We start from the raw sequence: 13456 nt of genomic DNA on the forward strand, positions 1-13456 counted from the left end.
TCTAAGTCACTCATGAACTTAGCTTGCACATCTCTGGAAGACTCCTGTGGTGCACTTGGTGTCTTGGACATTCTGTAACATCTGTCCAATGCCAGTAGCTTAGCCTGCTTAGGTACCAAAAGTGTAGCGAAAGTCGGCAGAGATAGTGAGGGAGCTCTCCATCATATTAATGCTCTCTGGAACCCCCCTGATAGGGATATTTCGGATTCTGGCCAAATGCTTTACAGCAGTTACTCGGGCTGTCAGCGCAGCTTGGTTTTTCTGCATTGTAAGGAAGGCAGAATCTGTGGCCGCTTGAGCCACTTTAGTAGCCCCAGCATCTTACTCCACGGCGGCCATGCGGCCTGTGAGGTTAGTCTGCTCCTCCCTGATCACTGCCATATCTGCTTGGAACATCGCCTGTATGTCCTTAAAAAGGAATTTGATGTCTGCTTTGGTGGATGGGGCTTTATCCCCTGGGGTGAGAGGCTGGGTCTGACCTGTTTTCCCAATGGTGCTTGCAGGTCCTCCTTCAGACTGTAATCCTCTGAGGACTCAGACAAGTAAGTTAGATTGGGCGCCATCTTGGAAGGAGTAGGCCTCTGAATTTGGCAGAGCAGTGTTCCTATATCACTGGACTCGGAGCTAGGGTCTGGCTGATGTTTATTTTTCTTCCCCATGGTATGCAGTAGGGATCGACCAATATTGAGTTTTTAGAGCTGATACCGATAATCTGTGAACTTTCAAGCCGATAGCCGATAACGTACAGATATTCTGTACATTTACCATTTTGAAAAAAGAAACTATTTCTAAAGGTAAATGCACAAAATATACATGCGGGGGCGCGGCCGGGCCGCCGAGCTGAGAGGCAGCAGAACACTCTGCCTCCCGGCCTGAGCCCGGAAAAATAGCAAAAATCGGCGCTCAGACGGCCCTAAAACAGGAATGACTGCCATATAAATAACCAGCAACATCTAAGCTACACGGAGATCCCAAATAGGAGCAGGTTCCAAGCCGGGAACACCCCAAATAAAGAAATGGACCTACTCACCATCACAAGCATGGACTATGGCGGCTCCCAAAGACACACGGATACATGATTGGCAGCCCGAAGATAGCGGTATGCCAGCAAGAATACCTGCATGGAAGAATGCACAGCTTCGAGTGGCGGCCCGGCCCTGTACCCCCCTACCCACCTGGCTGGGGGAGGCAATCCTGGCCACATGGCGGCGCACTCCAGGGCGGAAGATACCGCATGGGGTCCGAGCAGACCGCCTAAACGGGCAAAGGCTACCGGAATGTAGCCCGCCCAAGGACTTACCTCCGGCAGAGAAACACCAGGGGTGACTGGCATGGGCGGCTCACACTTCTTGCTGAGACCTGGACCACTGGAGATGTGAGTACCCGGGGCCTCTGGGTCTGGGGGTTCCCGGAGAGCCTAGTCCCCGATGCCGTGAGCCTGGTGGCGTGGGACTGCGCCACCCTCCTAACGGACCGGTGGTCGTGGGGGATGGACGTTGGCCCCAAACACGTGGCCGGCATCGGGCGAGACACAGGAGTGCGCGCATCAAGAGACCCACGTAGAGCTGGGGAGGTGCAGGGAGTGGATGGCCGGAGGACTTTTGTGGTGGGGTCCAACGGTCAGTACGAGCTCCTGAGTGCCCACGGCACTGCGGGGGCCCCGACCGGTGAAAGGAGATCGGCGGGGGGGGAGATGGAAGGTGGCCTGGTTACTGTTACTTGCTATACTTTTTTTATACTTGCTATATTTTCCTATCACATATTTAAGTTCAGTAAATGGAGCATTTACGCCAGACGATATGCAACCTTACACAGTAACGATACATTCACTCTGTTACGTAGTTTTTTAGTTTTATTTAAAGCATACTAAGCCTGACAAGCAGCAGCTAGCAACAAGGACATGACGATATGTTTTTGAATAATTATCATATGCTTTCCATCTTTCATTACTGCTTACTTACCTGCCTAACTACTGCATTGCATGCTACTATGCCTAAGAAACCACACGGACCAACCAACATAAAGCATTGACATGAATCAGCAAACACAAAACAACTGCATAAATTAGCTAACATAAGGTAACTACCCAAACAGCCAAAGCAATTACATAATATATAATAGCACTAGCACAATCTCTGCAATTTACGCTGTAATGCTTGTAAGTATATCCCTGCAAAGTTCAAATACGCTTATATGTTTTGATTGAATACGCCTCTACGCAGGCGATAATCTGCATTTCTCCGTATATGCTGACATTTAAGCCTCTACGTGGCAACTGTTCACCTTATTGAATGTTACTGCTTAAGCCCCTGCGTGGGCAACCACTTGCCTTAATATGAACCAGTTCGCAATCTGCACTTATATTGTGAAACAATAAAAATATTCAAAACAAAATATACATGCCACGTGTAGTGGATGCAGTGTGTTTAGATAGGGGAGCTGTGTGTGTGTGTATATAATGCAGAGTGTGTGGTGTGTGTACGTAAAGTGAATGCAGAGTGTGTGTATAGTGAATGCAGTGTTTGTGTAGTGTGTGTATAGTGAATGCAGTGTTTTTGTGTAGTGTGCATTATATACACACTACACAAACACTGCATTAACTATACACACTACATTATATAAACACACTACACACTGCATTATATACACCGTGTGTTTGTGTAGTGTGTTTATATAATGTAGTGTGTGTGTGTGTATATAATAGAGCATGTGTGGGAGAGGGGGCATTTTTTTATTTAATATTTTAAATTATATTTTAAAACAAAATATTTCTTACTTGGCCAGGGAAGGGGGATATAGCATTCCCCGGTGGTCCATGGAAAGTACAGAGGGGGCCCACAGCAAGCGCTTACTTCCCTTCAGCCCCCCTGTCTAAATCTCGCGAGTCCTGTGGCCGTCAGCACACAGGCTGCGAGAGTTACACAGGGGAACTGAAGGAAGCTGCCGGCAAGGTAAGTAAGCACTTGCTGCGGCCCCCCCCCCCCCCCACCCCCCCAGGACTGCCGGGCTTGTCATGGGCATGGCGGTCCCGGTCTGTATTATCGGCATATCTATAGGCCGATACCAAATATCGGCCAGACCGATAATCGGTCGATCCCTAGTATGCAGGTGGGGATCGGTCACTGCGTGTCCCAGGAGAGAGTGCTGTCTCGTCAGGAAAGGTATTAGCTGGGCACACTTCTGTCTCCATTGGGCCCTGGCTCTGCCCGCCCCCTCCCCACCCCCTCCTTTTTTTTTTCTTTTATTTAAATTGCCTTGATTTTGCTATTTAGATTAAACTCACAAAGATTCAAAGTTTAGTGAGTAACACTGTATATATTTATGAAATGCATTGAGTCAAACAATAAAAAACAAAGTAGTCCTTAAAGCCTCAAGTTGACAAAAGGTGGAGCACTTATGTGCGCATATACTTGTGTGACTTTGCTCCTGGTGGATAAAGAAGAAATAATATGGTTGCATCTGCAGGGGGCAGCTTTAAGTCCGCATATATACCTTCACTGCACACCTGAACAGATATCACCTTCAGGGGTCTTTGCAAAATATGCAAAAGGTGACCGTAACTTTAATGTGTTTTTTTTTTTTTTTTTTTTTTTTTTAATTAGTTCCAAAAGAATGTGTTTATGTGGACTTAGTGTTCATTACTAGCCTTGCAATGTTTTCTTCAGTTTATTTTGTTTAGTTTAGTTTTATATTTCACACTATTTGACATCTTTGTCTTCTTTCCTTTATCTTAACCCAAACAAGTATTTATGACGTGCTATGCATCTTTTTTGTTATCCATGTTTATGATATAGTCTCTCAAACTACTTTTATCTTAATCTCTGAACAACAAAAATAAAGATTGAAAAAATATTTAGGGGTCTCTATGGGGGATTGTGTGGTCTGCACCTCCAGTGTGTGCACATCATAATAGTCGCTTCCTTGCAGTTCAGTGGTCAGTGTCAGAGTGCAGGCTGGGAATCCTCATGGTTACACTCTGACTCATTAGTGAGCACCTGACCACGAGGAATGATTACTCTGGTCTGCAGACAACACATGCCCAACCCTTGCCCATATCCCTCAATCCCTTGTAGTAGCTGCTGCTGCTTGCCAGCAATAGGCATAAAGGCAGAGAAAAAAAGTCAACCTGGCTTGCACCCTAAACTGTATGTTCTGGAAGTCAGGTGGGAAGGAATTTCACATTCCTTATAGAAATTGCCCCTCCAGAAACATAGGGTCTCTGGAATGAAATGTATTCAATAAGTAAGGCATGCAAAGGTCCATGAGATGTATTGGGTTTAGTGGTTCTCATAGACCTGCACTGTATCTCTTCTGTGAGAAACATTTGATTTAGTCATATTTTATCAAAACTGGTGACTTTACTAAAGGTGGATTAGATGCAGTGAAAAATCTTACTGCGATTCTGGAGTTGATGGAAATGTTTTTTCACCCTTTTGTAGTAAAATTGGAAACTGTAAACCTTCAAATTTAACAATGTCTGTCTGTTTTATAAACAAAGATATATTTCAAACAATGTTGACCATTTATTGATGGAAATACTTTCAAACTAAACTCTACAATTAAGCCTGCTAATCACGGTTTAATTAATAAAGCCTTTTGCTGGGATTCAGAGCTGAAATAGCAAATCTTAACATTTCTTGATATTTATAAACGTAAAAGAAAACAAAATACATATCTATTTTAGGTATTCACTTTGGCATCATAAGGGAAAGTATCGGATTGTCACAAACCTTTTTTCTTTTGATAGCGGATATAGCACAAAGATACAGGATAAGCAAGTATCCCACTTTAAAATTATTCAGAAATGGAATGATGATGAAAAGAGAATATAGAGGACAACGATCTGTTACAGCAATTGTGGACTTCATCAGACAACAAAAAAGTAATCCTATCAGAGATATTCTTGAATTGGAAGAATTGAAAACTGTAGATGTAAGTATGCCGTTTATGTATACTGCATATAAATATGCCATGCTGCATACTTATATTTTATCTCTTCACAGTTACAGATCATGTAAAATTAGGAATAAAAATGGGACGGGCATTTCCCTGACTGAAAGGAAAACTATAGTGCCAGTAAAACAAATCGTTTTTTCTGGCACTATAGCTTCCCTCTCTGTCAAGGCCCCCCCAGTGGTGCAGAAAGGGTTAATAGGCCCTTCTGACACTTACCTGGGTCCAGCATCGATGTCGCTTGGCGCTGGCTGAGTCTGCTTTCACTCGTCCCCTCGACGTAAGCCGGCATTAGGATTTCCCCATAGGGAAGCATCATTCAGTGCTTTCCTGTGGGGATTCCCTTACGCTGGAAGTCCTCATGCTTAGCTTGAGGATGCAAAAAGATAAAGTAGGGCTGTGCCAAGCTAAAAGTGATAGTCCAGTAAAATCTCACTAGGATACCAGAAGATAATCAGGAATACTTGATAGGGTATGGTTTCTTGGTAGAGGTAGGTACGTCTGATGTTGACCGATCAGTATATAAAAACAGAAGAGAGGTAGAGGCAGCCAATGGTGCAGTATGTCTAAAATTCAAGGTGCAGTAGATAATATAAGTAGAGTACTCACATTTGGGAGAGCTATGGCCAGCTCTGGTGTGAATAGCTTACAGCGGTATAATCCCTGCTGATGGGATATGTAGGGAAGGGGTCTCCGTCAGCACCGCCTGGTAATCCAAAACTCGGGAAGAAAAAGATAAAAAAGCAACAATAGTGCTCTCAATTGTGATGGGGTTCAATGTGCAATAGGTAGATAACTCACATTTGAGAGAGCTATGGCCAGCTCTGGTGTGGATAGCGTACAGCGGTATAATCCCCGCTTCTGGGATATGCTTGAGGACGTCCAGCGTCATTTAGGCGACCGGAAGTCCCTGTAGTGGCGGTCTGGTAATTATTGCAGTTTCTTAAAAACTGTAATTATTACATGCTCAGGGTTAAGGGTGATGGGACAGTGCACCCAGACCACTTCAATGAGCTGAAGTAGTCTGCTTGCCTACAGTGTCCCTTTAATCGATTATATGTATATACCCCTGTACTGTTGTGTGCGAGGTCTAAAAAAAATAAAATTAAATGTAGAAATTGATGATCTCGGCCAATACAGTGTTTTTCTTTAGAAATAGCAAACTTTAGTGAATGTTTGAGTTAAACCCTGCAATGCAAACTTGGTCATTTATTGATATTAAGTGGATTGGGTACCTATATTGTACCTTTTACTTTAGTTTCATAACCCATTTGGATTGATAGGTTCCACATAGTTTTTTTTTTTTTTTTTTTTTTTTAAATTGTCCTTGAGTGTTTGAAGTACTTTATGGTTGTTTAGGAGGTCCCTCCCTTATTAAGCTAAAAAAAAAAAATTTATATATATATATATATATAATTTTTTTTTTTTTTTTTTTTTTGGGTGGGGAGGGGGCTTTCCCATCTGTATCCATGTATTCACATATGCACCCACACACTAAACAAAACCACCACTGTATTCACACACACTAACAAGGGTATTTCCAAATTGTATTGGTATAAAAGTGTGTGGATTGACAGTATTGTTTTTCTGGTCTGATATAGTTTAACAGGGCTAGTATTGCAAATGAGAATTCAAAGTAAATTTTACATTTAAGGCAAAATTGCTAAAATGGGAGAGTCCTATCCCCCCAGTTCGGCTACCCAGGCCTAAAATGTGAAGTTCACTGTAAATTCAGTTGGAATTCTCACTCTAGTCATTAGAATTCTCACGTTAGTAAAAAATAGCCGAGTGACGAATATTTTCTGTAATATTGTTTTCTTTACACAGAGAAGTAAGAGAAATATAATTGGTTTTTTTGAAAACAAAGATTCCGACAACTACAGAACCTTTGAAAAAGTAGCAAATATTTTGCATGATGATTGTGTTTTTCTTGCTGCAGTTGGGTAAGTAACATTTTATTTTAAAATAGATACAACAATTAGAACATTTTGAATTTGACTTTGAATTCTCACTTTAGTAAATAAACGTATAAGAATCTTGGGGACTTAATACAGCTTAATACAGCTTTGCATCAGCATGCCCCACTCAGAGCTGCACATGTGTAAATGCACGTGTGCATGTTAAATTATGTACTTGCACTGTGCATTGGGGGCGGGGAGAAATCCCTGGTGTCTTGAGATGTGGGACACCAGTGAATAAACCTGAAACAGGAGCCTGAATCTATCCCGACAGATATTGGACTGTACGGAGTCATGCATATAATGTACCTTATAGTACTCTGAGAAAGATTGACAAACGCTAGATTATAGGGTACATCAGCTAATATTAGCTTTATGTAAATGGTAATAAATATGTAAGGTAAAACAGAAGAGTGATACATTTATCCAATGCCTAATATTATGTGACATATTTTCAGACTTACTAAATATGTTTCCTTTCTCTGCATATGTCTTTGCTAGTGATGTTTCAAAGCCAGAAAGATTCAGTGGAGACAATGTGATCTACAGGCCTCTTGGTGTAAGTAAACATTCTGTTTTTCATAAATCAGCAGTTTATTTCTCAAACTGCATTAAAGGGACATTCTAGGCACCATAGCCACGCTATGATGTGATAAAGGAGCATAAAGTGTTCCTTTAAAGACTGCAAAAACTATCTATCATACAACCTGTCTCACTATCACAGGCAAATACAGAACAAAAAAAGACTTTAGTTTTGTTCATTTCTTTATTGAAACGTGTATTGTTCAAGTACGTGGAAGTATTTTACATACAAAAACAACCATTGTAACACATTAAAGCAAACAAACCAAATCAATTCCGTCCCAAAATCAACACCATAAGCATGCAAAAAAAAAGCATTCTTTTATAGGTGTGTGTGAAGTTGGAAACAATTTTGGGATACTTAAGTCAGATAACCCCCTCCCTCCCCCCTAAAAACCCAAATGTGTAATTTTTATCTTTTGGGGCGTCTATTAAATACATTTAGGTGTGGTTTACTTTTTTGCATCTGCTGCTTCATCCAAAATGTGTGTGTGTGTGTTAAGCGTAAATAATAGCTCAAAAAGCATACTCAATCTAGTGAAAACAGTGAGGATAAGAAATTTAGAAATTCTATTTCTTTATAAAAGAAGTTAGGCCAAGGCCCTATTATTGTCTCAGCCATGTATCAACAACTTTCTGTTCAGTGTATTAGTCGATCCCTTTTTGGGGGGATTTTTTTTTCTATGTTTATAACGTTGACATAGATGCCGGCATATACCGTAAAGTGTAATGCATTAATTGCATTATAATTTTACACTTATGACCAAAATTTTGGAAACCTCTTGGAAAATGTGTATTTCTAACTTTTGATTGCTCATAAAATAGTCGGAGTCAAAGATAGGATTCAAAGGTTTTATGTACGGACTCCACTGCCCTGTTCTTATATTAAATGCTGTAGAGGAAAATCCTTCACAATAGGAAGCTATAAAGTAATAACAATAAGTGATATAATAATATTATTTATTTTATCTCTAATAATGGTTACAGAAAAAAAAGGATTTCTATAGGGGCACTATAATCCCCAGAATCACTAAAGCTTAATTAGTGGTTCTGATGTTTATAGCCTGTCAGTGCAGGCTGAGAATTTTTAACACTGCAGTTTGAGAAAAAATACATTTATATTGCTGCCTAGTAACCCCTTTAGTGGCAGTCACGGAGATGGCCACTACAGGTGCTTCCTAGTCCAGTGCTGCTCGGTGAGTAGCATTGATGTTTAGCTTCTCCACTCTCTGCATTATGACGCTGAATGTTTCCCAAAGTGCTGCATTGATTCAGTGTATCTCTATGAGGAGATGTTAATTGGCACAGCGCTGTGTTTTGCCGCAATAGCCTACCAATGCTTTCTTATGGGAAAGCATTGGATTGACTGAGATCAACAAGAGTGATCTCATCCATTAAGCGGCACCAAACACAGCAAGACCAGCGTGTCGTGGAAAAAAGGGGAGTAAAAATACCGTTCCCATGCTCTCAGAGGGGGGGCGGTCACCGAATTAGTTAAACATTATAGTTGTCAGAAATAAATGTGTGCATAAGATTGTTTAACCAACTGAGGTTCAAATCCTTGATTTTATATTTGTTCTAAAATGGATTTACATTTATATGAAGAATTCATTACTGAGAAGAAAAAAAGGTCTTGCTGTTTGTTACATTAGCACACATATATAAATATTCCTTCTATCAGTGATGTGGTCTTCACTCTGGATTTCAGCTATAAAAATAATTGGTTGGTAATGAGTATGTTCACTGTAGTGTAATGTTTGGTGGCATCTCATTTTGGTGATAACCTTATTTCTTGCAAAATGGTAGGTGGATGAACTATGTACCATCACTGTACATTGCAAACAACAAGTGTATGCTTTTTCTTTATTTTATGTGTTGCCTTTTTCTAGATTGTTTTTGAGATATTACATGGCGATACAAAGGTGTTACAGCAAGTTACTTTTTGCCATGTATAGTGCCAACACTACACGGTTCTTGAACGCTTTAACATACTAAACCAGGGGTCCTCAAACTTTTTTTAACAGGGGGGGGCAGTTCACTGTCCCTCAGACACTGCTGGGGGCCTGACTATAGTTTGAAACACATTTGAACTTATTCCTATACATACTGAAATAGACACACAGACACACTTACATACATACAAACAGACACACACTGACTTACATACACACATACACATACATACACACACTAACTGACAGACCTACATATGCATACTGACATACACATAATGACATACACACAAACACAGCAAAATGTTCTTACTTGTTTTGCAGGATGGTGGCTGTGGCTGATGGGAGTCGGCGTGGCTCTTCCGTCCTCACAGCCTGTCTTTCTTTCTTTCTGCGCGGAGGGAGCTTGGAGGACAATACCGGCCGTCACTTCCTCCCAGCACTACTTTGTGGCTGAAGTTTTTAAAGGGGCCCGGTCAGCGCAGCAGCGCTGACCGGGCCCCTGAAGATATAGGGCCCATCGGGTGGCCCTAAATGCTTGGGCCGGGTTCAGGACCCTGGCGGACCGGATTCAGCCCGTGTGCCGTAGTTTGAGGACCCGTGTACTAAACTGTAGAAAGCAAAATTGTGATTGTATAAAAAAATAAATAAATGAAATACCCAATTTAGTAGTATTGCACATATAATAAAAATAAGCATAATAAATGATGTGCTTGTGTGGCTTAACATTTGAGCAGTAGGAAAGAAGCAAAAATAAAATTGCTAAATCTCAGTGAAGTGGCCTGGTTTGAGTGGTCCTTTCCTTTTACTTTTTTAGAGAAAAAAAAAAAATCCATGTCTAGTGGCTGTCATACTCAAACAGGAAAACTTGGAGTTCAGGGTCTTATTAGAATGGGTAGCTTCTAATTAGTTTAGAGCTTCAGCTAATGATTTTTACCAATCAACCGTGCCCTCTGTGGCAATCTGAGGCTTCCTGTTTGAGGAATCTCATTGCAGCTGAAAACAAGGGTAAAACCAGTTCCAGGTACTATCACAATTTCATTCCAATGAAGTTGTAATGATTCCTCAAGGTTTCCTTTTAGCCATCATCCTTTAACTGCATATTGGTCAGCATAGAGTAAATTAATAAACTACCTGTGTAAAATGGTGCTCTGTCATATTTGCCTGGTTATTTTAAATAATGCTGGCAATCATCACAAACCTTGATTACATAATAATTATCTGTCTGCAAGCCTTTTCATTTTTTTGTTGTATTATAAAATGTATTTTCTGACTCCTTTGCTTATAGGAGAATGCTCCAGATATGGTCTACTTGGGATCCTTAACCAACTTTGACTTGGCCTATGCTTGGACGCAAGATAAATGTGTTCCACTTGTTCGTGAAATAACATTTGAAAATGGAGAGGTATGCGCTGTAGATTTACTATTTGGATAAAACCATGTTAAATGTACATTTTAGGCTCTCACAGCTATTGCTTAATGTTTAAAGGATCAATATAGGGTCAGGAACAAAAACATGTATTCCTGACCCTATAGTGTTAACACCACCATCTAGCACCCCTGGGCCCCTCATGCCTCCATAAATATAGCAAAAATCTTACTGTATTCAAGCCTGAAGCTGTAAATCTGCATGCTGTTAGACTCAGAAAAACAAGCAGTCTGCTGACATATGGTAGCCTGATCCAATCACAGTGCTTCCCCATAGGATTGGCTGCGACTGACAAAGAGGCAGCTCAGGGGCAGAGCCATCCCGATTCAAACACAGCCCTGGCCAATCGACATCTACTCATAGAGATGAATTGAATCAAAGTTCAGTGTCTGCATGCAGAGGGAGGAGATACTGAATCACAGGATGCTGTGCACACTGCAGCCCTGTTCTCTGCTGACAGCAGATCTGAGTAGATGGAGGCATATTATGCCTCCATCAACTCTGAAGTCCCTCTGGTTCACTGTGAGTGACTGCAACTGGAAGTGTTCCTAGCTTTCAATGTAAACACTGTATTTTCTCAGAAAATACAGTGTTTACATGAGAGAGGCTGCAGGGAGCTATAGTTCTCACCTGAACAACCTCATTAAGCTGAAGTTGTTCAGGTCACTATAGTGTCCCTTTAAGTTCAGGTAAGGGGCCAAGCATCTAAGTATATACTATATGCACTTATTAGAGAGAGAGTGTGTGTGTGTTGTTTTTTGTTTTGTTTTTAAGGCTATTTTGTACTTTAAATATAAAAGCTCTGATCAGTAACAGTGACAAGCATGTCCTGAATTGATCACTAAAACTGTTATTGGCACTATTGATAAAGAGACAGAGGATATAGAGTGCTGGAAAAACCAGCTCCCCAACCTCTATAGAGGTTACAAGAGGTATAAGGGGCTTAACCCTGAAATAATTGCAGAAAAAGGAGAGAATGGTGTTGTAAAACCACCAAATGATAGGTGGGAATCCTGCTCATTCGCAGGTATATACCTCTGAGAGTAATTATTAAACCTTTATTAGGGGAAAATAGAATTTTAATTGTATAAAACTGGGTAAAAAAATATTATCAGAGGCAAGTACACCTGAAAAATGTATAAGTGAGTGAGATAAATGCTCACAGAAAAAATCTAGGGTGAACCAAATTGTAAAAGTATATAAAGTATTCAGTAGGTAGATATCCATGGGAGTGCAATATGTACACTGTATAAAGTCAGGGCCGGCGCGTCCATAAGGCGGCACAGGCGGCCGCCTTAGGGTGCCAGAGGAGGGGGGGTGCAAAAATCCGAATCTCCTGCCTCTGGCTGGAGACTCGGATTTGTAATCTCACCTCTCTCCCTGCAGCCAGCACACAGCAGGAGCCTGGCAGTGAAGTCAGCCGTCCTCCTCTGATGATGTCAGAAGGGGGCGGGACTTCTACTGCTCCCCGACTCCCCAGCGGTCCTGACTGCAGCTCCAGCCTCCCAGCCGACCACCAGTTGTAAGGTTCTCCCTCCCTGGCCCAAGGTAAGCTTCTGGGAGGGGAAGGGGGTGGGGAAGAACTTTAAGCATTTTTTTTTTTTTAAATCAAAACGTTTTTTTTTTTCAGCCCCTTTCTACAGCCCCTGCCCCCACCATACTCCCCCTGCCCCCACTATACTCCCCCTGCCCCCACTATACTCCCCCTGCCCCCACTATACTCTTGTATAAAGTAATCATACCACAACATTGGTATTGTATCAGAGGAGGAATGTGGGTAGGGATATACAGTTATGCCTTAATGGTAGTAATAATGCCATTGAGGGCATTACAGTTACAGCTACGGTTGCCAGTACAGGCAGGAATACTAGGGTTAAGTGGATAACATACACAGTTAATTGGTTCTCAGTAGATGATCACTTGCCCTCCAGAGCATAAAGTTCATAAAAGCTGAGAGAAAAAGTGCTCCTGTTGAAAGAATCCTGTTCTGGATCCCCCAGGTATCGCCACACAAACACCCTAGAATGCCCTAAACTGGCTGACTGCCTCCCAAAAAAGGGAGAAAAAGGCTGTACTACCTGCTGCTTCAAGGCAGCCTACAGGCTATCCCTGCGAAAACCCCTGCTAACCCATAGAGAACCTAGATAATATCGTTAAACAGCAACATTATTCACCTAGAGTAGTGAAAAAATAAAAAACCCCAAAAGAAAAAAAACTCAAAATAAATGCATCGGCATTAGAGTATGCTCGACGCGCATTTCGGCGTATGGAAACGCCTTTGTGAAGAGCTCTTTATTTTTTCACTACTGTACCCTCAAAATAACTCAACAGACAGCCATTAATGTCTAAACCGTGGGCAACAAAAGTAAGTACACCAATAAGTGGAAATGTCCAAATTGGGCCCAATTAGCCATTTTCCCTCCCAGGTGTCATGTGACTCATTAGTGTTATAAGGTCACAGGTGTGAATGGGGAGCAGGTGTGTTAAATTTTGTGTTATCGCTCTCATACTAATCACTGGAAGTTCAACATGACACCTCATGGCAAAGAGCTCTCTGAGGATCTGAAAAAAAGAATTGTTGC

The 13456-nt window shown here is 41.5% G+C and overlaps 1 protein-coding gene across 1 annotated transcript in view; it reads left to right on the top strand.

Moving 5' to 3' along the window:
- ERP44 (endoplasmic reticulum protein 44) overlaps positions 1-13456 on the top strand; it is a 93809-nt gene that overhangs the window by 32939 nt on the left and 47414 nt on the right. The window contains exons 5-8 of the mRNA XM_063450620.1: positions 4748-4932; positions 6781-6896; positions 7413-7470; positions 10734-10850. Of these exons, the coding sequence (XP_063306690.1) occupies positions 4748-4932; positions 6781-6896; positions 7413-7470; positions 10734-10850 (476 nt within the window). The remainder of the gene's footprint in view (positions 1-4747; positions 4933-6780; positions 6897-7412; positions 7471-10733; positions 10851-13456) is intronic.

Source organism: Pelobates fuscus, chromosome 4 (assembly GCF_036172605.1).
Source record: "Pelobates fuscus isolate aPelFus1 chromosome 4, aPelFus1.pri, whole genome shotgun sequence".
NCBI classification, from domain to species: domain Eukaryota; kingdom Metazoa; phylum Chordata; class Amphibia; order Anura; family Pelobatidae; genus Pelobates; species Pelobates fuscus.